This window comes from Triticum urartu, chromosome 3 (genome assembly GCF_003073215.2).
Source record: "Triticum urartu cultivar G1812 chromosome 3, Tu2.1, whole genome shotgun sequence".
NCBI classification, from domain to species: Eukaryota; Viridiplantae; Streptophyta; class Magnoliopsida; order Poales; family Poaceae; genus Triticum; species Triticum urartu.
The window spans coordinates 594,273,254-594,299,847 of record NC_053024.1 but is presented as its reverse complement, the minus strand read 5'-3'; the positions used below and the strand labels follow the sequence as shown (position 1 = coordinate 594,299,847).

General features: G+C 45.8%; 2 protein-coding genes and 1 pseudogene across 3 annotated transcripts; all 3 read right to left on the bottom strand.

The window, feature by feature from the left end:
• Nucleotides 1-2,795: 2,795 nt before the first annotated feature.
• LOC125548790 lies at nucleotides 2,796-6,008 on the bottom strand (annotated as a pseudogene).
• A 3,882-nt stretch (nucleotides 6,009-9,890) lies between these two features.
• LOC125547001 (caffeoylshikimate esterase-like) lies at nucleotides 9,891-11,549 on the bottom strand. Its single transcript, XM_048711060.1, has 8 exons — nucleotides 11,541-11,549; nucleotides 11,428-11,460; nucleotides 11,234-11,327; nucleotides 10,961-11,140; nucleotides 10,755-10,885; nucleotides 10,480-10,617; nucleotides 10,284-10,382; nucleotides 9,891-10,145 (listed from the first exon to the last, which is right to left on the bottom strand). Exons 1-8 carry the CDS (start codon nucleotides 11,547-11,549, stop codon nucleotides 9,891-9,893), a joined length of 939 nt encoding a protein of 312 aa, XP_048567017.1.
• A 520-nt stretch (nucleotides 11,550-12,069) lies between these two features.
• On the bottom strand, nucleotides 12,070-13,569 carry LOC125548789 (probable pectate lyase 4). Of its 2 annotated transcripts, none has more exons than XM_048712330.1 (4): nucleotides 13,283-13,569; nucleotides 12,622-13,205; nucleotides 12,467-12,535; nucleotides 12,070-12,381 (listed from the first exon to the last, which is right to left on the bottom strand). In XM_048712330.1, exons 1-4 carry the CDS (start codon nucleotides 13,530-13,532, stop codon nucleotides 12,097-12,099), a joined length of 1,188 nt encoding a protein of 395 aa, XP_048568287.1. In that variant the 5' UTR covers nucleotides 13,533-13,569; the 3' UTR covers nucleotides 12,070-12,096. The 2 variants fall into 2 exon arrangements, with proteins under 2 accessions (XP_048568287.1, XP_048568288.1); XM_048712331.1 differs by having other exon boundaries at nucleotides 12,622-13,184; nucleotides 13,292-13,569.
• Nucleotides 13,570-26,594: the final 13,025 nt, after the last annotated feature.

The following is a 26,594-nucleotide window of genomic DNA, read 5'->3' as shown; positions in this document are numbered from 1 at the left end:
CATGTGAGGCGCCAAGCTGGGCACCTCCCCAACCTCAGCATGCTCCTCCTCCTCGACAGGCAAAGCCCCGTACCATGATCCAGTACAAGTCGACAGGGAGAGAACTCTAGGCGACAGATCTCCCGGCGCCAGGGTGAGCCGCCTCCGATCCGGGAACACGCGGTGAGCAACGCGCACAACGCAGTCGAGCAGGACCATATCGGTGCCCGGCGAGATCCATTCCCCGTCACGAAGAAGCCTTCCTTCCTTGATATTGCCGTCCGCATTTCTCAGGAAGAGGAAGTTATGGGGGCGGTCGAGGAAGAGAGATCCGGGACGCCAATCCTGCCTTCCGTCGAGGAATGCCGAAGAGAACGTCGCCGTCCACCTCAGCGAAGGCGGCGCCTCCGGCGGTCTAGGCATCCTGCGTGGATCCGAAAGCCGTCATTCACCGCGTTTGCTTAGGTTACTGATAAGGAAATTTTATGTTTACATATATACATGACGAGTAGATCCTCAGATCTGAGTTTTGTCCATTGTTTGTAGGGTTTCAGCATTGATCTTGCAGATTTGGCTCTGACTCACTCCATCAGGTTTGAGATTGCACCCAACTTTTTTGTGCTCTACTGTACATACGTGTATGTAGACATCTATGCCTGTATTGCTTTCCTAAAAAAGAGTAGCTATTGCAGCAAGACTTATGCTCAAATGTCACGGTCGACAAACTCGGTCCATCTGCTCCGAATTTCCAAGGGAGAAACCACATCTTTCCACACAAAAACGAGACGATGCAGGGTGTGAAACGCAAAAGCCTCACACCACGATAGGACTGATTCGTTCGACGCTTTGACTTTTCGAAGAAGTGTGTTCGGACTTCGGACCCCCTCCTCAGATCTGACCCACGCACGGCCAAGGCGCAGGCGGCCGCATTATTCAAATCGGTCTCCAACCTATGCACGGATGCGTGACCATGAGATTTGGATCTCGCAGTACAAATCTTGATGCTGAATCAATGTCTGGAACGTCGTAGGATCTGGTGCGGGAGGAGCACGTCGCTCTCGTGGCCTAGCCAGACGGGCTTTGAGTCACGCTGAAGCAAATCACCCGAGCTGCAATGATCCCCTTTTCCACCCTTTAATTTTCTTTCTTTCTAAGACAAAGAGCAACAACTTTGTTAGGCTTGTTAGTTAGGATGCGCATCACCGACGCGTACAACACCCCCGGCTTAATTAGCACCAGCAATTCTGATCATCCACTTTCAAGTACTCCCTTCGTTTCTAAATATAAATCTTTGAAGAGATTTCACTGTGAACCACATACGGATGTATATAAATGCATTTTAGAATGTAGATTCACTCATTTTACTTCGTATATAGTTCATAGTGAAATCTATATAAAGACTTATATTTAGGAACGGAGGGAGCAGTATCCATTTCCAGCATCAAGGATTCGTGGTTTTGTTTTCTCAGATACAACTGCATATTGCGTGCATGCGAAAATGTTTTGATTACATTAGATACATAGTGTGCTCTACAATCTCTCCACGTATTGAACCCGCATCGCCTTCCTCTTGCGATTCGTCGCCTTCCTCTGCTGAATCGGAGGATACCTTAGCCATCGCTGACAGGGCCTCCCTTTCTTCCATGCCATCCTCGCATTACCGCCACCAGAGGAATACACTGATGAAGCCTGCCCAGGTGCCATAGACGGTGGCGGCGGGGTGCTTAGTTCCAAGGCGTTGCGGCACGGTGATTGTGGTTGTTTGGTGGCGTGGAGCAAAGCTCATTTGTGTGGGCCGACGCACGCGGAAGTGATGTCAATCTGGCTCAGCTGGTGTGCTGTCAGTCAGATGTGGTGCATGGCGGCGTTGTTGGTGGCACCCCTGCACAATGTCGGCCTTAGGTACTCGTGGTAGGGGTGTAGGGTTGGCTCGGTCGGGCACCAACAGTTTGGATCTAGTGGCGGTGCTCCGGCGGCGAGCATGGCACGTTTCGCGGCGGACACGAGGTTGGCGGTGAAGGTGAGACAACGTAATGTGAGACATGGTGAGGGCGGGTGCTCGGGGCTTTACGTGTTCTCCCTACCAATTCCGTTGCCTGGATGCACGTTGGTAACGAACATGAGGCGTGTGACAATGGTTGAACAACACAAGCATCGCACACGAGCATCGCACATGGTTGATCGGCTTCGTGTTTCAACAATCGTCAATTGCCTTCGCTATAGATGGCAGTTGGCCCCATGTGGGCTCTTGGCGGCACCGACGGCTTAATGCCTGCAATCAGATGACATGTCATATTTGGCCAATACCCTAAGGCGAGCTGTTGGATGGTTCTTTGAGTGGGCTCATGTCACTATTGGTGACCTTGTTGATGTTGGCAGGTGTGCTTTGATCCGCTCCTCGCATACATGGGGATGTTCGATTGCTTGGCAATGTCCATGTAAGGGTTGTACGAGTGTTAAGCCACGACGATCTAGATTGCAACAGTGACTTTTTTTGCAGAAAATGGAGCCACTCTAGGTCTAACTTGCATGAGTTGTGCCTAGTAATGCTCATGTTCCACGTTATTTATTCACGGAAGGCATTATTTGGACTGGGGCTTAAAATCCTTGGATATGGGAACGGCAGCGCTCACCCATTATTTCCGTTTTGGATACACCGCTTTTGAAATACCTTTCTCGTGATTCGGGTGTCAATGGCGATGATTTCTATTTGATTGTTGCTGCTTATGTTGTTGTTCGTTTTGACATGTCTTTCGGCAGTCTTTTTTGTGTGTGTGTGTTGATGTTGGCTTTATACATCTTAGTCATGCAAAGTGTGAATGATACACATAGTGGTTGACATTATAAGGCAATAAATTATCGAAGAAAAAGAATATCTCTGCATTCTGCAAAGCAGTCACCTACACTACACATTTTATCACCTGCCGGCGCTCGCCGCCCTCTCCTCGAGCCACGAAATCACGTCTGTGAAGATCCGCTCCACATCGGCCGGCGGCTCAGCCATGAGAACGTGCCACATCCCGGGGTACAGCTTCAAGGTCTTGTCCCTGCTCGATGCCCGCTCGTGTAGCAGCCTGCTCCCCTCAGGATCGGCCACCACGTCGTCCTCCCCTTGCAGCACCAAGAACGGCAAAGTGACCTACACAATTATATTAATAATTAAGTGGCGCACAGAATTGCACGGACACAATGCTGAGACTAAGATAATGATCTGTCAATGGTATTATCGGCTTCTACTCCCTCTATAACTTAATGTAAGATGTTAAGTCCAAAAAATGCCTTGCAAGAAGTTACAGAGGTTGCACTATATATACTGTATGTACCTCGTGCATGTTCTTCTCAATGTCTAGGCTGACCGCGAGGAGTTCGTGGCCTGTCTGCAGCGCCATGTTTCCCTTGTACATGTATGGGTTGGAACGAATCTGTGAAAGATTTCAGCGAGTGAGAACATATCTGATGCTTCCTCCTCTTAAGGTGCTTCTGTGCTACTTAAATAAAACTACTACAACAAATTGTTGAAAAACCATAGTATCAGATGCGTCTATCACACCACAAAATTTTAGTTTAAAATTCAATCCACGAGTTGAGAAACAAAAAGGGAAACCCAGACAATGAGGATTCATTTGGTTTGAAGGATTCCTATGGGATTTGCGCGTATGCTAGCATTCGTTTCACAAGAATAGATGCACTAGATTCCTAAGGGTTGTGCCAACATTGACCTAATTCCTAAGGATTCTTAGCATTATGTAAGACCTGATAGAAAATGCCTACGGATTAAAGTGGACATGACATCTCAAATATTAACTTTTCCTATTCCGAAGATTTTAAAATCCTGCAAAGTGATTGAACCATGAATAATATTGTATCAATCATCTATGTTCAAATCACAACATTCTAGTATCAAGGTTGTTGATTTTTTTTCCAATAACTTTGATACCATTTTTTAGCATTTTCATAGATTGCACCGAAGCACTGCAAGGAGAGGAAACCCCGGAGATCTCTATGGACTATATTTGTAACAAGTTTCTCACATTGTGAAAAAGGAAAATTATTATAAATATAACGAGCACAAAGCATTTATACATTCTATTAGAATGTTGGTATGTTTTCTTCGTTCTAACATGTAGCAGACCAGAGAGCTTACTATGAGAATATGTCATTATAAATCTACAAGATATGTTCACCGGGTTATAAAATTGTCTTTCTACATGTTAAAAAAATCCGGTTGATTTTATGAAAGAATATTTTTATACAGATCTACGGAAAAGTTCACCACATTGTAGTAGTTTGTTCATCGCAAAAATTGTAGTGTGTGTTCCCAGAGTTAAAAAAAACTATGAAATCTTACCGCAACGTTAGATTTAGGTCAATGGTTTTCCGTGTTGATAGTTTTATATCGAGGAAAAATGTAGTGTTTCTTCCTAACGTCGAAAAAACTATGAAGTCTTGCACATATCTCAACGTAAGGTCAATGGTTGTCCGTGTCGATAGTTTTATATTACCTCTTTCTTGAACTGGGGATCTTTGCAGACTTTGTCGAGCTGATCTGGAGCCGGGATGACCCTCCAGCTTGGCACGACGGCGCAGATCATCTTCAGAGCGCTCACCACCACCGGATGAGGCCGCATGCCATCGCCAAGCTGATGCCACCGCAGAACAAAGAAAAAGTTCAGCGATCTTCAGAGGACATGACCGAGCCATCAGGCGATAGATCATAGATCAAGTTTCATTTTGAGAATTCCAGGACAATTTGACAGGTTACAGTACTAGCATGGCATGTCGATCACGTCAAGAAGCGGACCTTGACCATGGGAGCGAGCAAGACGGCGCCGTCCCAGTACATGGAGTCCTTCCTGTGGACCTGCAGCGCCACGGTGCCGCCCATGGAGAAGCCGTAGAGGAACCTCTTCTTCGTCTTGTTCTCCGGCTTCTCTGAGTTTATTGCCAAATCGAAACCCCTTCAGACTTTCAGTTTAAAAGATAGAAAAAAATAGAGCAATTTCGCTGCAATCTGCATAGATAATGGAGCTGTAAATGAAGCTATGTTCTTCTGTTCTGTTCTTACCGCAGACGCTCTTGAAGTAGTCGGAGCAGTCCTTGACGATGTCGCCGAAGCTCGATATGTAGCCCTTGGAGCCGGAGGACTTGCCGTGGCCCTCCTGGTCTATCCCATGGACGGCGTAGCCGGCGTGCACCAGTCGCGCGGCGGTGTCTGAATTTGCGTGGAGTTTGTTAGCTGACAGTAACGGAAATTTCACCTCGTCCATCTTGGATGGTGAAGTCGTTCTGAATCGATGAATAGAATTGTAACACTGAAGAATAGAAGTGGTACCTGCCATCGATATGCTGCACTCTCCTCCATAGCCTACACGTTTGGACGAATGAATTTTCTCTACTTCTTTGTTACAAGCTTGACGAGCTGCAGAATGGAAATCATGGAGGATGGGATGGTACCATGGCAGATGAAGATCAAAGCCTTGCGCTGTTGTTTCTTGGGCGTCCATTTGCAGGTGAAGAGCCTGCTGCCTCGTGAATTCAGGGTGAAGCCCTGCCCAAAGTTGAAGTTTGCATCTAATGCTTTAGGAAAGAAAAATAAAAGATCACCGGTTTCGAAAAATTCTGATCAACGGTCACAGGACACAGGACACACCTCTTCATACTTGATATCATCTTTGTAGTGAGCCTGCAGAGATCACAAAACCGGAGCTTAAGATTCGTAGAGCACAAAAGTAACATGAAATAGGGAAGAGAAAATAACGGGCCGCTTCTGAATTTACCATGGGGATGGTTTTCGAAACGCCGTGTGGATGGATAGGTCAAACGATCCAAGCCCCCAGGCGATCTCTGAAGATAGCAGCAAGCGACCTGTGAAGATGGAACACGAGGGGTGGTGCTGGATATATATACGCCTATAAGGACTTTTCTGCCTGGAGACAAGTTCATCGCCAACTGGTTGAGACGAGGAATTTTCTTCGGGTTTCAGAGAAGAAACGTATCATGCTTCAGCACTAAGAATGCACGTTTTCTGTTGTTTAATCTCGCTGCCTCAGCGGAAAACATCGTGCTGGGAAGATAGGGCGCCTGGTCAACGGATGAACCAAACTCGGACCATCGAAAGCGAGAGAGGGAGGTTCCCATGCATCAAGGAGAAGAGGTAAAATGGTACACGCAGCGGATATGGTTGAGCGGCACGGTATGATCTGCATCTGCCTGAAGGCTTAGTCAAAGGCTCTCATCGAAGACAACAGTATGTCATAGGAGTACTACTGTACAGTAAAGAGTAAACTCGTGAAAGCGATTCGTGATTACCAAGGCTGTATACCCAAAGTGTCCTTCTCAACTCGAGCTCATAAACTCGGTATGAACAGTAAATCTAAAAAAAAAACTGTATTTTTTTGACAAATATATTGGATGCTTACAAAGTTTCATCATGAAATGGCATTCATGAAAGTCATGGCAAAAAACAAAACATAATCAGCACTCGAAAATGCTTTTGAAAATAACTTTTTTGAAGGATTGATTTTGTTTTTTGTTTGCCACATATTACACAAATGTCATTCATGATGAAAGTTTGCAAGCAACCAAAACATTTGTCAATGTTTGTTATAAAAAAATTCAGATTTTTTTAATTGCTTTTCTTTTTTTAATTTACTATTCAATCAAGCTCACATGAGCTCAGGTTCAGATAATCCGCACCAGTTGTATACCCTTTTTGCGGGAAATAAGGTAAGCCTCTTTTGTGGTGATACTCTAACGGCCTAACAACATCTCCAAGGGGCCTTCCCAAACCACTCACATTTGTTCGGACTACTCGGACCGTTCAAAATCCAGCTTAAATATCGGGTGGATATAAAGCTATTTAGGCATGTTCGCCACGTCGATCAGAACTGGCCTACCTGTCTTCACAAACCCTTCTATGCGCAATCCATCAAACTCCTCGCTCACTCTCCGCCTCTCCTCTTCTTCTCTTTCCTCTCTGTCTCCTAGCCACCACCAGGCCCGGCTCCAGATCGGAGGATGACGGGTCGACTAGAACCTCCGGAGAACAGAGGACATGGCCCTTCGCGTTGCTCTCGGGCAATCTTGGGTGGAGACTCGTATGTCCCGCCATCCCCATCGCTCGGCGTCGTGGCTTGATCAGTCAGGTGTGGTCCCCTCTACCCCCATCTGCATGCCCCGAGCAACCGGGTGCCGTCCCCACCGCCCTGGCCACACGGTTCAAACAACGGCAGCCCCCCCCCCCCGGTCGCCGCTAACGGTGGATTCTTCCTCGATACTCGTCGTCTCCTCTGTCCTGGTCATGTGGCTCGAGCAGTCGGATACCATCCCCACCGCCTTGGCTACACGTTTCAAGCGAAAACAGGCCTTCCCGCCACCCCATCGGTGGTTACTCACTCAGAGCCCGTTGTCCCCAGCACGATGCTCGTGGAGCAGTGGTTGCGCCGGGCCTAGCTCGTCCCCAGTTGCCCATATGGGAGGAGTAGCGACAAATGAGTCTCGAATCACTCGGAAATGGTCTTGAAGGCGACCACAACACCTTTACAAACTTTTCAAAGCACACCACAAGTAAGGAAACTTCCGAGCCTTGACTCTTAACCCCGGTGCCCAAAATCCAAGAGTAACAAGTGTTAAAGTCAAAATCAAGTGTGGAACACAAATTGGTTTGGTGGGAGTGTAGATCGGGTCTTGCTCTCTCAATCCTTGAAGTATCAACAAATTTGGATTGAGGGATTGAAAATATTGCGCAAAAAAGCTATGTAAGAATGGTGGAGCATCCCAAGACAATTGGGTTAGGGTTGGAGGTAGCAGCAGGGGGCTTTATATAGTTAACCCCAAGATGTAACCGATGGCAACCAGAAAACCCCTTGTGTACGGGCAAAAGGCCCCAATGCACGGAGTGTCCACAGACAAAACCATTAGGCCCCATATGCATGATGAAGACCCCATGTGCAGCAGGGGCGCTCGGGTGGATGGCGACGCTTCTTCTTTGAGTTTGTCTCCGGGCTTCCATCCTCCTCGAGTTTGTCCATTTGGACATAGTCGGCGGAGCTTCGGCGTAGATTCTTGATGTCTCCTCGGGACAGTGATGTTAGGGTTTCTCATCATGTGGCGAGATTTAGGGTCAGGTACTTCAGATCTATGCAAGGGTTCGATGGAGACAATTGCGGCTCTAGTACACGAAGACTTCCCATCTATCATCAACAAGGTCAAGAGGGCTCTGGTAGGGGAGTGCCGCATCGACGGCTTGTACTGGCGGCCTAACTCAACCTTTCTCTATAGTGCGGTTGTCCTATGATTCAGAGAAACCAAAACAAAAAAATTAGTCGTCCGAAAACCACGTCTTTTCCCTTTTGAAATGAAAGGTCAACCATCTTCCTGTAATAAACTCAGAGAAACCAATGACATAAGATAAACATTAGTAACTGTCATTAGTTTCACTAACCACATTGTCATCACATTAAAATATCATTAGGGATAAATGTGCTTTCAGCGTTCTCCTCCTCAACAATGCTCGTGACGTCCTCGCTATGAGGAGGAGGAGCTAGTATGTGGCATCCTCCGTCGCCCTTGACCACCAACGAGGCTGACACAGCCGGCGCTGGTAGAACGCGAAGGTGTCACATTGGGATGTCAAAGCTATCTCCCGACCCAAAGCCCTCGCCAATGAGCAGGCCCATGCCGCCTGATCCTTCGCTGGACTGCAGGACTCGTCCGACGCCTCCCCATCGCCTCTGCAATGTCCACAAGCAAAGCTCGGACCGTCCTAGCCCTAACTCTTTTACGGTGAATAACATACCACTCAAGTAGAGGAGAAGACCCCAAATAGGAAAAGAAATCCCAATGTTGTACAAAGGCGGGTTGCTGCCTTTTAGATGGACTAACAACCACAATACTCAAGGTGGAAGTGCCAAAATGCACTTGCAACGATTATTGAATAAATCGATAGCTGGTAGCTGCTAGGTTGGCTGGCGAGCTACGTTGCGCGGATACTTCAGAAAGTACGCGTATCCAATCGGATACTGCCCCGATACGTATCCCGTAAGTATCCCTTGATATTTTGATTTTAAAAAAAGAAAATAATGTTCGATACTCCTAGTATACTTTCGCGATACGTTTTGGATACCTGAAACCCCTTGTTCGACGTAAAATCCCCTCAATAATAAAGGCACACCTTTGAAGATTCCCAACATGGGCGTGAGTTTATGTGAAAACATGTCTGTCAATATTTTTTATTCAGTTGAAAGGTGAGCAAGAGAAAGTCGATGTATTGATTGGAACAACAAACCTAATCAAATCTCACTACCAATTAATGGAAGTGGACTAAGTGCAAGAAAAGAAATGGGTAATTGTATTGAGGCATGCTTTGATCTAGAAGCTCCTTAATTTTTTTTCTTCATATTTGTAATAATTAATATATGTAACATCTATACATAAACGTATCCCCGTATCCATGTTTTTAGAAAATTGACGTATCGGGCGTATCCCCGTATCGCGTATCCGATACGTATCCAAGTATCCGTGCAACGTAGCTGGCGAGTAGAGGGTTAATATGCTAATCGGCCGATTTATCAATTTAGCGGCTATTCAATGATCTTAGAGTAGGGATTAATCGACAAGTCAACTGGTAAATTGAATGAATTCTTGAACGTGTGGAACACATTATAGTTTTTGCCACTGGAGAATGCCATACACAACTAGGGTCAGAGCTGCATACCAGTAGAAGTGGCAACCGCATACACACATTTTCAATACCTTGGTTTTCACTAAAACAAAATTAACCTACAAGTAACACATCTGGATTATGCAACCTTTCATACCCTGCCCAAGCGGCATGAAACGACACTTGACATCTGCTAAGAAACAGAACACTTGGCATATTTTGCATTGCATAATTAATTAACTAGCATCTTCTAGGCGCTTGCCGTGCCAGTATTCACTATGGAAACATTAGCTGCACAATTCGCCCTCTGATCCAGCCAAGAGATGATGTCGGAGTAGACGCGCTCGGCGTCCTGGGGGAGCTCCGCCATGAGCGCGTGCCACATCCCAGGGTAGAGCTTCAAGTCCTTGTCCCCGCTCGACGCTTCCTCGAACAGCAGCTTGCTCACCAAAGGATCCGTCACGATGTCGTCTCCACCGTGCAGCAACAAGAACGGCAGGCTCACCTGCCAATCCCAAAACGTTAGTAGCTTCTCTGTCTTTCTCCATGGACCCAAGTTACTGAGACTACACGCATGGCACACCATGAGGTGGGCAGACTGGGAGAGAAATTAGACGGTTTTCTAACTAGGAAGGGAGATTACCTCGTGCAGGTTCTTCTCGATGTCCAGGCTCACCATGAGGAGTTCATGGCAGGTCTTCAATGGGAGCTTTCCCCTGTAAATATACGGATTTGAGCGAACCTGCACGCAAATACACAAACACGTAGGAAAATTCAGCAACACCGTTTCTTCCAGTCGTTAAGAGCATTAAAAAAGTTGAGTACATATGACCGAGTACCTTTTTTCTTATCTCTGGATCTTTGCAAACCTTGTCGATGATGTCCGGGATGGGTATGATCCTCCAACCGGGAGCCACCGCGCATACCATCTTCAGAGCGCTCACCACCACCGGATGAGGTCTCATGTCATCAGAAATCTGATACCATAACGAATAACGAATTAACAAACAACCATGCACACAAAAATCACCACGAAAACTCGCCCCGTGTTGCATTGAGAAGTCAAATACCGCAGGATTCATTATAGGTGGAAAATGAAAAAAACAGAGAAGACCTTGCACATTGGAGCAAGCAGAACGGCGCCGTCCCAGTAGGCTGGCTCCTTCCTGTGGAGGAGGAGCGCTATGCTCCCGCCCATGGAGATCCCGTACAGGAACCGCTTCTTCCCCCTGTTCTCCGGCTTATCTGAAATTGGTCAGACGCCACTAATTCAGAGATCAGTTTCAGTTTGTGTGCCCGGTGTATATAGTTCGTCCATACCGCAGACGCTCATGAAATGGCGGGAGCAGTCGGCGACGACGTCGCTGAAGTTCGGCACGTAGCATCTCCGGCCAGACGACCTGCCGTGCCCCTCGTGGTCTATCCCGTAGACGGCGTACCCGGCGCGCACCAAACGGGAGGCAGTATCTCTCATTGATACACTGCACTCTGCTGCAATCCCTGTCAAGGGGACACCAAGAAGAACACTTGTTCTTTTTGCCACGAATTGATTGAGCAGAGATAGAGAGAGTGGGGAGTGCACTGCACTGGTACCATGGCAGATGAAGATTAATGCTTTGGGCTCTGAATTGCGCGGCGTCCATGCGCAGGTGAACAGCTTGGTGTCCCGGGAGTTCACGATAAACTCCTAGAGATTGAGTTCAGACTTCAGAGTTAGCAAACGCGAGCAACGATGAAAATTAAGACCGTGTTTAAACTTCGGAGTGCTGCGGCAAATATGAACCGACCTCTTCATACTTGACATCATCGGTGCACTGATCCTGCAAAATGAAAATGTCACGGTTTGGACCTGGATCACAATGGTATGAAATCACTGTTTCTAGGATGCTCCTTAACATACCATGGCCATGTCTTCAGAACTCCTTTTGAACAAGTGACCTTGACATGATGTCTGCCTGTACATACATATATACTACTGCACCTTGAACACATAGAATCGATGCTCTAGTCTAAGAAAAAGAATACACAGATCGGCCAACCCCACAAGAAACCGAAGCAAACCAACGGAACGGGACGGCGTAGTACGAGCCTGTGTGCAGATGGTGACACCGATTCCTTCGAACGGGAGATTTAAAATCTACAACTTGCGTAACTAAACTCCGGCGACGGCGAGCATGGAAAACAACGCGCGTGAGAAATCTGCGCGAGTGCATTCGATCAGAATCAGTGGGACAGTCAGCTCACCTATTCTGAGTCACGTCGCAATCTTATTCCAACAGGACAATCATCAGATCCACAGATTTGGTCACAAAAAAATGCATCGACTATGGAATTCAGAGCTTTAGATATCGTTCGTGTTATTGATTGATCATATCTGTCAAACATAATGCTAGTACGGTGGTTCGTTATTGTTCGTGTAAATTCATTTGGATCGTGCTCTAAAATTTCAGAGTGGTTCAGACAGATGTCGTAGCAGCAGCAGCAGCAGCAGGTGCTCTTGTGAAGCAGACGTCTTCCGGCAGCGGAACCGGCTGCCAGCCGGTGCAGGACTCGAGGAGCTCCTTGAGCGCCATCGACGCGGGCTGGACCGACCACGGCTTGTAGCAATCCCGGACCTCGAAGTCCCACTGGTCGTCTTCTGCAGTTTCCAAATCATTTTCGGTGTACTCCTGCGCGCCGTTCAGGAACAGGTCGCCTTCAGACCGGATGCGCCCACTTGAGCTGCAGTCTCTGTCCGCCGCCTGCATCAGTCACAAACCCAAAGCTTTTCAGCTACAAAAAATGGAATGCAGATCTGTAAGGCCCAGTGTAAATGTAATACGAGACCTGTTCGCTCATGTACGTGAACACTTTCTTCTTCTCCCCTGCCTCGTAGATGTTGCACTGGGAGACAATCTGTAGCCAGACCAACCGTGCGGATTAGCACTACACACTACACGCTTATGGCATGTGGGATATGAGCAGTTTGGCGTGAACAGCACCTGCGACTCCACGCTGGCGCAGACGGCGTAGATGCCCCAGCCCCGGGTGTAGTTGTTGTAGAGGTGCACCCGGCCGAACCGGACGCGGGGCTGCCGCTGCCGCGTGCCGTCGAAGAGGCAGTGGTGGATGGTCACCCGGATGCGCCGGTCCCCGACGTGGCCGCTGCTGGCGCCGATCAGCACGGCCTTGTCGTGCGCCGAGAAGCGGCACCGGGAGACGGTCACGTCCGTGCTGCCGCAGGTCACGTCCAGCAGGCCGTCGGCGAAGTCGCGCAGGCTGCAGCGGTCCACCCACACGTGCCTGGACCCGGGCTTGATCTGGACGGCGTCGGCGTCGTGCCCGCGCCCGCCCTCCACCTCCAGGTTGCACAGGATCACGTGCTCGCACTCGCGGAGAAGAAGCCCCTTGCCGGACAGGGTGACGCGCCGCCCGCGGCCGTCCACGGTCTTGTGGGACGACACGCGCAGCCCCGACGCGAGGCGGATGGTGCCGGACACGTCGAAGACGATCCACAGCGGCTCCTGGCGCCGGCAGCCGTCCCGCAGCGAGCCGGGCCCGTCGTCTTTAATAATACATCGTTCAGCTTCAGTACGATGAATCCATGGCAGAATGACAGCAGATGGTGATACAGCAGATAATTAACGGGTGGAGAGATGGTGCCGTGCGTACCATTGAGGGTGGTGACGTGGTAGACGTCGCCGTGGAGGCCGCCGATGGCGTGCCGGCCGAAGCCCTCGGCCTGGCCGGCCATGGCGCGCAGCGACGAGTCCACGGCCGCGTACGGCATCAGCGTGGTTTGCGGCACGCACCCGAGTTGTTGCTCGTCGGAGAATCGAGGAGGGGCGGTGTCTTCCACGGCCGGCTCACCACCGAAATGCTCGTCGGGGTGAGGAGGAGTAATGTCCACCATGGCAGGATCATCGACGAGCTGCTCGTCGGACTGAGGAGGCGCCATGGCGTAGGACAGTGATCGAGTGAACAAACAGAGAGCATGCTGGTTCGGTATTTGTTGAGGCACGGTCGGGAAAGAACGGCAGCTGTTTGCTGTCGGACTTTAATTGTCTGGGCCGTTTTCACTGGCGAGTTGTGTCGCGGGGCCGTTTCAGGTCGGCCCAAAGAGAAGTAAATTTTGAAACGGAGAAATGCTCATAAATACAGTTTTACGGCTAAAAAGAATACTGCTACCTCTGTAAATACTTGGAATACCTTTTTTTAAGAAAATGCTCATAAATACTTGGAATTTTTCCCTTGCCTCAGAAAGAACTTAGAATTTTTTCCACACCGTAGCCTTAATGTTCGGTCCATAGATTAAAAACAGTTTTCTAAAATGATACATCACGCCCATAAAAAAGGGCATCCTGCCCGACCCGCTTATCCAAATAGACCCATATGCCACAAAGGAAAGGAATATTGTCGAGGTTTTGCCTGCTACTATCATTGTCATCACGTCTTCCCGAGCAAATGACTTCGACTCAATCATTGATGACAAACAAATAATCCCTCTCCACTGACACACGAGATATGGCCAGTTCATGCTAAACAAACCGATCAAACAAGTCAAGAACTGGGAGCTCGACTTAGATAGCGAGCCTCCCATGAGAGATGCACACATTGCATCTGCAGAGCCCCGCGTGTTATGGGAGATTGTTGGGTGTATATCCTACTTTTCGCAAGGCATCATTGTTGCCATGTCGTCCGGTAACACTATACCTCCGACTACATCGCTACACAAATAAGAAGTTGCAAGGACAAATCTAGGACTTGCCAGGCAGTCAACAACGAATGACATGTTGTCTAGCTCCTCTTTCTACCCTTCATCATTGCCACACAAGTCACTACACCACAAGATCCAAGGGCAACACCTTTACATTCGGACGGCTAAGCTGTCACATCACTGGTCCCTTCGGCATCACCGCCAAGTAGAAATCTGACATTCATGAGACTGCTCTCCCATCACAATTGAGTGGTTCATCTAGTAGGATCAAATTAAAAAATGATGCCCCAAGAGGGTAAATCGCCAAAACACGATCATCATTTGACCCCGTGGTTCAGCTAGGGTTTCCAAGAGCTATCCCAGCCAGTGAATCATCTTTTTCTTGATATATCAAGAAGATACCAATTACACCCAACCCAATCTTTACACCAGCACATAATCAAAAGCTTCTCAAGACATCAAGGATGTAAACAACCAAAAAATTATAAAAAAGCAACCAAGAGAACAACCGTAGAAAAAAATGGCAACCTTATGTAAGATGATAAGTGCTCCAACAATGACTCTTTCGGGAAGGGAATAACGCACGAGCATCGCCATCGTTGGAACCAACCACTAAGGCTAGATCATGGGTTTCCACCCTCGGAGAGGGAACGAGTAAGCTCCATGCAGTGTCTTCAATAAGGAATCATCGTTTGAACAACAACATTACTAGGTTCGACAAAATGAAGAGACCTAGAGTTTTCACCTATGGAAACTCGGGTCTCAACATTCAAAATGCACCACATAGCCAACGTTGCCCAATGTTGCAAACACCAGCCGATCCATCATCGCATAGCCACACAGACGCACAATCCTGTGGACCTTACCATGCAATTTGAATCCATGACTTCTTAAGACGTGTTGTCAAAGCAAGTAAGCAACACACATGGACGCCCACCATCTCCATCGACTCCATGCCGCCGAGAGTCCAAATCGCCCATGTAGTTAATTTAGGCCAGTCACAAGGGGCACCTCGGGGCATGGGTGGGACCCACACATCAAACTGAAGTTGAGTTGCCTCATCTACTATCGCACACACCATCTTGGGTCATGTCGAGCACTCCAAACTATGTATCGAGTCAAAGATACCCAACTGTGCCCCGTAGAGATGGTTCGCAGCATGGGTCGCGCCTATGCACATGCAATCATGCCAATACGTAGAATCTTTCCCATACAAGGACCAGGAAGATTCGTTGCCGCCACTGGGAATGAGAATTAGGAAAGTCACCATCATCGCGAATCATGGAGCAGAAAGCCCAAATCACCACTGTTACCATTGAGGCCACGACCGCCCGCCTCTGCTGCCCTGTCAACCGTTGCGAAATGGTCACCGCCACCCTGGTGTCCAGCCTACGCTGACGGGTCGTCACAACACTCCAGCCATGAGAACCCCTACAACATAAGGGGATGACCCCATCATCTGCTGAAATTTGGGATGGGCTTTAGGCCCACATAGCAATTTCCAAAAAATCTCTAAGGGCCCATGTGGGTTTATTGGCACTAGGTGTAGTGGGAAGTTTAGTACCACCCCGCTAGTGGAGAAGGAGTTGGACCTCTTTATAAGGGATTGTCATCCACAGCTATTGGAGCTTGAGAATAGAAGAGGCCCTCGCGCGCTCCTCCTCCATCGCTCGCCTCGTCATGACGCGCCACGGGTTGCGGGATTGAGCCCAGCTAAGCTCACACCTACGCGCTTATTTTTGCCAGTCATTAACAGAGAGTTTCTGACAGCTAGGCCACGATCTAAGACGTCAGATCTGAAGGAAGTATGCCCTAGAGGCAATAATAAAGTTGTTATTTATATTTCCTTATATCATGATAAATGTTTATTATTCATGCTAGAACTGTATTTACATGTGTGAATACATAGACAAACAGAGTGTCCCTAGTATGCCTCTACTTGACTAGCTCGTTAATCAAAGATGGTTAAGTTTCCTAGCCATGGACATGTGTTGTCATTTGATGAACGGGATCACATCATTAGAGAATGATGTGATGGACTAGACCCATCCGTTAGCTTAGCACTATAATCGTTTAGTTTATTGATATTCCTTTCTTCATGACTTATAAATGTTCCTATGACTATGAGATTATGCAACTCCCGAATACCAGAGGAACACTTAGTGTGCTATCAAACGTCACAACGTAAATGGGTGATTATAAAGTGTAACATCCCAAATTTTCAATTTGGAATGTTATACATTAGATCATCATGCATATCATATTTTATTTTGCTTTTGGTTTTGATTCTAGAAAATCCTAAGCAACTCAAGGACCCACGGAGAGAGTTGGGGATTTCGTTATTTACATATTTGAGTTTTCTCAAATTGTGTAAACAGGATCATTTGATTTTATTTATTTTATCATCAATTATTTCTATTACAAAAATATGAGAGAGGGAATAAAATGACTTTCCCAAGATATAGAAATATTGAGGATTTAATAAAAAATCAAATAAGATTTATTTCGGAGTTTTTCGGTATTTTTGTTTGAATTTAGGAAAAATGCGCGTTTTCCAAAGTTGTAGTTTGGGCCCAGATAAATGTTCACTTTATCGGGCTTGATTTTAGGAACCCGACAAAATTTATTTCGCGATTTTTGGAGTCCGTTTAGTATTTATTTTTATTTTTCTTCCGAGAGGAATTAAAAAAAAACTGGAACCGACTTCGGGCCGTATTCGGCCTGGACTCCGCCGGCCTAGGCTATATAAGCCGCCGCCCCGGCCCGAGGAGAGCCCAGCTGCCGCCGCCTGACCTAACCCTAGCCGCCGCCGCCGCCGCCCGCCGGAGTTGCGCGCTTTTCGAGGTTTGCCGCCGCCCCGTTTTCCGTGCTGTTTTAAAAAAAATCTGTTCGTCGTTTTTTCTTTTCGTCGGATTTTTCGCGGTTATTTTCTGATCGCGATTTCTGATCCGATTTTCGTTTTAGTATAACTTTTCGTTCGTTTATCGGAATCAGGCGATTCAAGCGCCTGGAGTTTCGTCTCGAAACCCTCTTTCCGAATAATCAACTTAAACATGTTTTTGCTACTGTAAAATTTGCCCTAGATCCAGATTACTAGAACGAAGTTGTTTTCTTTCGCCGTTTGATTTCTTTTGCTTCGTTTGATTTGATTCTTTTTGCCAACCAGGGTTCTTAAGTTGAACTTTCTGGTTAGATCTTCTATTTGAGTTTTACCTGTGCATTAGATGAATACTTATTGTATGCTTGTTTGTTTGTCTGTGATAGAATACCCGGAGTGCGCCGCCTGTTACATTGAATCTCTAGGTTTCGCGGATCATCAGCAAGGCAAGTAACACTTTGATCATACCTTTTCTACAACCCAGTTTTATTGCATTAGATCAATCCTCACACATTGCATGATTAGGATCTAATTAAACTATGGGATGGGAAGTAGATGAGGTAGTACCTATTACCTGTTTATTATCAAACCTTTGGGAGTTACTTCTACGTTTGCTTATTATGCCATGCTATGCTAGTAGACGTGGATTGGGTGAGTGAAATCCATGACAGATGTGAGATTGTTAATTAATGGTTTATCCAAGGTGGCAACTTAAACACACATCTGGGTGGATTGAGGCACCTGGGGTTACCAGGACTTGCCTGTTTTTCTTTTGGACCGCCACCCAGGCTCAAAGGGATCATGAGATTATTCATACTAGAAACTTCCGTGTGCAGCCACAAGCCATTATGGGCTCTGGCATAGTTGACTAAGTTGTGCGAACTCTTACAGTGGTAGACTAGCAGATGTAGGGGATGTAGGTGGTATGGTCTACCCGATCGTAAGGTGCTAGCGCTTCTGAAAGACTATGTCTCGGTCATCCGTTTCTCAAACACCCTGTAGTGCGAGAAACCAAACGGAGGCGATCGAGTCTTGTGGGGAAAAGTGCGCAAACTTCTGCAGAGTGTATAAACTAATCATGGTTAGCCGTGTCCCCGGTTATGGACAAATCTTGAGTATCTAGTACCTGGATTTTCATGTGAATCTCAACATGTTACTCTAAATTAATTTTGATGGGTTTAATGATGTTACTTTAATTGGGATTGAGAATGCTGTCAACCATTCTCAATGTTTCACAACCACCATGATAGTAATTAAATTTATTCCTTTGAAGTAGGGAAAAATTGGCTTTACGCAAAAACAGTAACCATAGAGCTTTCCACCAGCCAAATATGCATATAGTATAGTTGTTGCATTCCATTACTCTCTATGTGTTACCTTGCCAGCATATTCCATGTGCTGACCCGTTTTCGGGCTGCAACGTTAATGTTGCAGACTTTTCAGACGACGATTAAGGAGTTTTTAGGTCGTGGTTCTATACTCAGTGATGCCGTTGGAGTTGATGGACTCACTTATCTTCCAAGCCTTCCGCTGTTATCGTCACTAGATGGCCTTAAGCCATATTTATTGTAATAAGTTCTCTTTTGAGACACTCGATGTAATAAGTGTGTGATTGCTACTCTGCTATAAATCCTCCGAGTACTATGTGGTGTCAGCATTACTGATCCAGGGATGACACCGGAGCACAGAGATCAGACTGTTTGAGGTCTGGTCGCTACATAAAGATGCTCTACAGGTGTCTCCGATGGTGTTTGTTGAGTTGGCATAGATCGAGATTAGGATTTGTCACTCCGATTGTCGGAGAGGTATCTCTGGGCCCTCTCGATAATGCACATCACTATAAGCCTTGCAAGCAATGTGACTAATGATTTAGTTGCGGGATGATGCATTACGGAACGAGTAAAGAGACTTGCCGGTGATGAGATTGAACTAGGTATGATGATATCGACGATCGAATCTCCGGCAAGTAACATACCGATGACAAAGGGAACAATGTATATTGTTATGCGGTTTGACCGATAAACATCTTCATAGAATATGTAGGAACCAATATGAACATCCATGTCCCTCTATTGGTTATTGACCGGAGATGTGTCTCGGTCATGTCTACATAGTTCTCGAACCCGTAGGGTCCGCACGCTTAACGTTCAATGGTGATTTGTATTATGAGTTATGTGATTTGATGTACCAAAGGTTGTTCGGAGTCCTGGATGAGATCGCGGACATGACGAGGAGTCTCGAAATGGTCGAGACATAAAGATTGATATATTGGACCATGTTATTCGGACACCAGAAGTGTTCCAGATGGTTTCGGATAAAACCGGAGTGCCGAAGGGGTTACCGGAACCCCCCAGGGAAGTAATGGGCCTTAGTGGGCGTTAGGGGAGAGAGAGGGCAGCAGCCAGTAGGTGGTGCCCTCCCAAGGGGAGTCCGAATAGGACTAGGCGAGGGGGGCGCGGCCCCTCTTTCCCTCTCCCTCTCCCTCTCCTTCCTTCTTCTCATACTTGGACCAGGAAAGGGGGGACCGATTCCTACTTGGAGTAGGATCCCCCCCTTGGGCGCGCCCCTTGTGGCCAGCCGGCCTCCTCCTCCCCTCCTTTATATACGGGGGAGGGGGCACCCCATAGACACACAAGTTGATCTTTAGCCGTGTGCGGTGCCCTCCTCCACAGTTTTACACCTCGGTCATATTTGTCGTAGTGCTTAGGCAAAGCCCTGCGTCAGTAACTTCATCATCACCGTCAACACCCCGTCGTGCTGATGGAACTCACCCTTGTCCTCAGCTAAATCAAGAGTACCAGGGACGTCACCGAGCTGAACGTGTGCAGATCGCGGAGGTGCCGTGCGTTCGGTACTTGATCGGTTGGATCACGAAGACGTTCGACTACATCAACCGCGTTACTAAACGCTTCCGCTTTCGGTCTATGAGGGTACGTAGACACACTCTCCCATCTCGTTGCTATGCATCTCCTAGATAGATCTTGCGTGATCGTAGGAAAATTTTGAAATACCACGTTCCCCAACAGTGGAATCCGAGCCAGGTCTATGCGTAGATGTTATATGCACGAGTAGTACACAAAGAGTTGTGGGTGATAATAGTCATACTGCTTAACAACATGTCATACTTTGATTCGACGGTATTGTTGGATGAAGCGGCCTAGACCGACATTACATGATCGCGTTCATGAGACTGGTTCTACCGTCGTGCTTCACACACAGGTGACCAATGGGTGTCTGTTTCTCCAACTTTAGTTGAATCGAGTGTGACTACACCCGGTCCTTGTTGAAGGTTAAGACAACACACTTGACGAAAAATCGTTGTGGTTTTTGATGCGTAGGTAAGAACGGTTCTTGCTAAGCCCGTAGCAGCCACGTAAAACTTTCAACAACAAAGTAGAGGACATCTAACTTGTTTTTGTAGGGCATGTTGTGATGTGATATGGTCAAGACGTGATTATATAAATTGTTATATGAGATGATCATGTTTTGTAACAAAGTTATCGGCAACTGGTAGGAGCCATATGGTTGTCGCTTTATTGTATGAAATGCAATCGCCATGTAATTGCATTACTTTATCACTAAGCGGTAGCAATAGTCATGGAAGCAATAATTGGTGAGACGACAACGATGCTACGATGGAGATCAAGGTGTCAAGCCGGTGACGATGGTGATCATGACGGTGCTTTGGAGATGGAGATCAAAGGCACAAGATGATGGCCATATCATATCACTTATATTGATTGCCTGTGATGTTTATCTTTTATGCATCTTATTTTGCTTAGTACGTCGGTAGCATTATAAGATGATCTCTGACTAAATTTCAAGGTATAAGTGTTCTCCCTGAGTATGCATCGTTGCTACAGTTCGTTGTGCCGAGACACCATGTGATGATCGGGTGTGATAAGCTCTACGTTCACATACAATGGGTGCAAGCCAGTTTTGCACAAGCAGAATACTCAGGTTAAACTTGACGAGCCTAGCATATGCAGATATGGCCTCGGAACACTGAGACCGAAAGGTCGAGCGTGAATCATATAGTAGATATGATCAACATAGTGATGTTCACCATTGAAAACTTCTCCATCTCACGTGATGATCGGACATGGTTTAGTTGATATGGATCACGTGATAATTTAGATGACTAGAGGATGTCTATCTAAGTGGGAGTTCTTAAGTAATATGATTAATTGAACTTTAATTTATCATGAACTTAGTACCTGGTAGTATTTTGCATGTCTATGTTGTTGTAGATAAATGGCCCATGCTACTGTTCCTTTGAATTTTAATGTGTTCCTAGAGAAAGCTAAGTTGAAAGATGATGGTAGCAACTACACGGACTGGGTCCGTAACTTGAGGATTATCCTCATTGCTGCACAGAAGAATTACGTCCTGGAAGCACCGCTAGGTGCAAAGCCCGTTGCAAGAGCAACACCAGATGTTATGAACGTCTAGCAGAGCAAAGCTGATGACTACTCGATAGTTCAGTGTGCCATGCTTTACGGCTTAGAATCGGTACTTCAATGACATTTTGAATGTCATGGAGCATATGAGATGTTCCAGGAGTTGAAGTTAATATTTCAAGAAAATGCCCGAATTGAGAGATATGAAGTCTCCAATAAGTTCTATAGCTCCAAGATGGAGGAGAATAGTTCTGTCAGTGAACATATACTCAGAATGTCTGGGTACCACAACCACTTGACTCAACTGGGAGTTAATCTTCCTGATGATAGTGTCATTGACAGAGTTCTTCAATCACTGCCACCAAGCTACAAAAGCTTCATGATGAACCATAATATGCAAGGGATGGATAAGACAATTCCCGAGCTCTTCGCAATGCTAAAAGCTACGGAGGTAGAAATCAAGAAGGAGCATCAAGTGTTGATGGTCAACAAGACCACTAGTTTCAAGAAGAAGGGCAAAGGGAAGAAGGGGAACTTCAAGAAGAACGGCAAACAAGTTGCTGCTCAAGTGAAGAAACCCAAGTCTGGACCTAAGCATGAGACTGAGTGCTTCTACTGCAAAGGGACTGGTCACTAGAAGCGGAACTGTCCCAAGTATTTGGCAAAGTGAAAGGTATATTTGATATACATGTTATTGATGTGTACCTTACTAATGCTCGCAGTAGCGCCTAGGTATTTGATATTGGTTCTGTTGCTCATATTTTCAACTCAAAACAGGGGCTACGGATTAAGCGAAGATTGGCTAAGGATGAGGTGACGATGCGCGTGGGAAATGGTTCCAAAGTCGATGTGATCGCTGTCGGCATGCTACCTCTACATCTACCTTCGAGATAAATTTTAGACCTGAATAATTGTTATTTGGTGCCATCGTTAAGCATGAACATTCTATCTGGATCTTGTTTGATGCGAGACGGTTATCCATTTAAATCAGAGAATAATGGTTGTTCTATTTATATGAGTAATATCTTTTATGGTCATGCACCCTTGATGAGCGGTCTATTTTTGTTGAATCTCGATAGTAGTGATACACATATTCATAATATTGAAGCCAAAAGATACAAATTTAATAATGATAGTGCAACTTATTTGTGGCACTGCCGTTTAGGTCATATTGGTGTAAAGCACATGAAGAAACTCCATGCTGATGGGCTTTTGGAATCACTTGATTATGAATCACTTGATGCTTGCGAACCATGCCTCATGGGCAAGATCACTAAGACTCCGTTCTCTGAAACAATAGAGCGAGCAACAGACTTATTGGAAATAATACATACTGATGTATGTGGTCCTATGAGTGTTGATGCTCGCGGCAGGGATCGTTATTTTCTGACCTTCACAGATGATTTGAGCAGATATGGGTATATCTACTTAATGAAACATAAGTCTGAAACATTTGAAAAGTTCAAAGAATTTCAGAGTGAAGTGGAAAATCATCGTAATAAGAAAATAAAGTTTCCACCATCTCATCGTGGAGGTGAATATTTGAGTTATGAGTTTGGTCTTCATTTGAAACAATGGGGAATAGTTTCGCAACTCACGCCACCTGGAACACCACAGCGTAATGGTGTGTCCGAATGTCGTAACCGCACTTTATTAGATATGGTGCGATCTATGATGTCTCTTACTGATTTACCACTATCATTTTGTGGTTATGCTTTAGAGACGACAGTATTCACGTTAAATAGGGCACCATCGAAATCCGTTGAGATGACACCATATGAACTATGGTTTGGTAAGAAACCCAAGTTGTCGTTTCTTAAAGTTTGGGGTCGCGATGCTTATGTGAAAAGCTTCAACCTGATAAGCTCGAACCCAAATCGGATAAATGTGTCTTCATAGGATACCCAAAAGAGACTGTTGGGTACACCTTCTATCACACATCCGAAGGCAAGATATTCGTCGCTACGAATGGATCCTTTCTAGAGAAGGAGTTTCTCTCGAAGAAGTGAGTGGGAGGAAATTAGAACTTGATGAGGTAATTGTACCTTATCCCTTATTGGAAAGTAGTTCATCACATAAATCAGTTCCAGTGATTCCTACACCAATTAGTGAGGAAGCTAATGATGATGATCATGAAACTTCTGATCAAGTTACTACCGAACCTCATAGGCTAACCAGAGTAAGATCCGCACCAGAGTGGTACGACAATCCTGTTCCGGAGGTCATGTTACTTGACCATGACAAACCTACGAACTATGAGGAAGCGATGATGAGCCCAGATTCTGCAAAATGGCTTGAGGCCATGAAATCTGAGATGGGATCCATGTATGAGAACAAAGTATGGACTTTGGTTGACTTGCCCGATGATCGCCAAGCCATAGAGAATAAATGAATCTTCAAGAAGAAGGTTGACGCTGACGGTAATGTTACTGTCTACAAAGCTCGACTTGTTGCGAAAGGTTTTCGACAAGTTCAAGGAGTTGACTATGATGAGACCTTCTCACCCGTAGAGATGCTTAAGTCCGTTCGAATCATGTTAGCAATTGCCGCCTTTGATGATTATGAAATTTGGCAAATGGATGTCAAAACTGCATTCCTTAATGGATATCTTAAAGAAGACTTGTATATGATGCAACCAGAAGGTTTTGTCGATCCAAAAGGTGCTAACAAAGTGTGCAAGCTCCAGCGATCCATTTATGGACTGGTGCAAGCATCTCGGAGTTGGAATATACGCTTTGATAGTGTGATCAAAGCATATGGTTTTATACAGACTTTTGGAGAAGCCTGTATTTACAAGAAAGTGAGTGGGAGCTCTGTAGCATTTCTGATATTATATGTGGATGACATATTGTTGATCGGAAATGATACTGAATTTCTGAATAGCATAAAAGGATACTTGAATAAGAATTTTTCAATGAAAGACCTCGGTGAAGCTGCTTATATATTGGGCATCAAGATCTATAGAGATAGATCAAGACGCTTAATTAGACTTTCACAAAGCACATACCTTGATAAAGTTTTGAAAAAGTTCAAAATGGATCAAGCAAAGAAAGGGTTCTTGCCTGTGTTACAAGGTGTGAAGTTGAGTCAGACTCAATGCCCGACCACTGCAGAAGATAGAGAGAAAATGAAAGTCATTCCATTTTCCTCAGCCATAGGTTCTATCATGTATGCAATGTTGTGTACCAGACCTGATGTGTGCCTTGCTATCAGTTTAGCAGGGGGTACCAAAGTAATCCATGAGTAGATCACTAGACAACGGTCAAGAACATCCTGAAATACCTAAAAAGGACTAAGGATATGTTTCTTGTTTATGGAGGGACAAAGAGCTCGTCGTAAGCGATTACGTCGATGCAAGCTTTGACACTGATCCAGATGACTCTAAGTCACAAACCGGATACATATTTTTATTGAATGGTGGAGCTGTTAGTTGGTGCAGTTCTAAGCAAAGCGTCGTGGCGGAATCTACGTGTGAAGCGGAATACATAGCTGCTTCGGAAGCAGCAAATGAAGGAGTCTGGATGAAGGAGTTCATATCCGATCTAGTGTAATTCCTGATGCATCTGGTCCAATAAAAATCTTTTGTGACAATACTAGTGCAATTTCCTTGGCAAAGGAATCCAGATTTTACAAGAGAACCAAGCACATCAAGAGACGCTTCAATTCCATCCGCGAACAAGTCAAGGAGGGAGACATAGAGATTTGCAGGATACATACGGATCTGAATGTTGCAGACCCATTGACTAAGCTTCTCTCATGAGCAAAACATGATCAGCACCAAGATTCCATGGGAGTTAGAATCATTACTGTGTAATCTAGATTATTGACTCTAGTGCAAGTGGGAGACTGAAGGAAATATGCTCTAGAGGCAACAATAAAGTTGTTATTTATATTTCCTTATATCATGATAAATGTTTAGTATTCATGCTAGAATTGTATTAACCGGAAACTTAGTACATGTGTGAATACATAGACAAACAGAGTGTCCCTAGTATGCCTCTATGATACGTCTCCAACGTATCTATAATTTTTTATTGACCCATGCTATTATATTATCTGTTTTGGATGTTTAATGGGCTTTAATATGCTCTTTTACATTATTTTTGGGACTAACCTATTAACCGGAGGCCTAGTGCCAGTTTCTGTTTTTTTGCCTATTTTAGAGTTTCGCAGAAAAGGAATACCAAACGGAATGAAACCTTCACAATGATCTTTCTTGGACTGAAAGCAATCCAAAAGAGTTGGAGTTGAAGTCTAGGACTCCGCGAGGCGGCCACGAGGCAGGAGGGCGCGCCTAGGGGGTAGGCGTGCCCCCCACCCTCATGGGCCCCTCGTAGCTCCACTGACGTACTTCTTTCACCCATATATACTCTATATGCTAGATCGATCGCAGAGAGCCACGAAACCACTTTTCCACCGTCGCAACCTTCTGTACCCGTGAGATCCCATCTTGGGGCCTCTTCCGGCGATCTACCGGAGGGGGAATCAATCACGGAGGGCTTCTACATCAACACCATAGCCTCTCCGATGAAGCGTGAGTAGTTTACCACAGACCTTCGGGTCCATAGTTATTAGCTAGATGGCTTATTCTCTCTCTTTGATTCTCAATACAAAGTTCTCCTCGATGTTCTTGGAGACCTATTCAATGTAATACTGTTTTGCGGTGTGTTTGCCGAGATCCGATGAATTGTGGGTTTATGAACAAGATTATCTATGAATATTATTTGGTTCTTCTCTGAATTCCTATATGCATGATTTGATATCTTTGCAAGTCTCTTCGAATTATTTGATATTATTTGGTTTAGTTTGGCCTACTAGATTGATCATTCTTGCAATGGGAGAAGTGCTTAGCTTTGGGTTCAATCTTGCAGTGTCCTTTCCCAGTGACAGTAGGGGCAGCAAGGCACGTATTGTATTGTTGCCATCGAGGATAAAAAGATGGGGTTTTGTATCATATTGCTTGAGTTTATCCCTCTACAT

Excerpts from the sequence above, each read along its gene's own strand:
- LOC125548789 (XM_048712330.1), bottom strand. The coding sequence starts at position 13,532 with ATGGTGGACATTACTCCTCCTCACCCCGACGAGCATTTCGGTGGTGAG. Across the intron at positions 13,206-13,282 it reads CACCCTCAATGGTACGCACG|CTGAACGATGTATTATTAAA; the intron begins GCACCATCTCTC and ends ATCGTACTGAAG. Across the intron at positions 12,536-12,621 it reads GCGCCAGCGTGGAGTCGCAG|ATTGTCTCCCAGTGCAACAT; the intron begins GTGCTGTTCACG and ends GTCTGGCTACAG.
- LOC125547001 (XM_048711060.1), bottom strand. Across the intron at positions 11,141-11,233 it reads ATTAATCTTCATCTGCCATG|GGATTGCAGCAGAGTGCAGT; the intron begins GTACCAGTGCAG and ends TCCCCTTGACAG. Across the intron at positions 10,618-10,754 it reads TGCTTGCTCCAATGTGCAAG|ATTTCTGATGACATGAGACC; the intron begins GTCTTCTCTGTT and ends TTATGGTATCAG.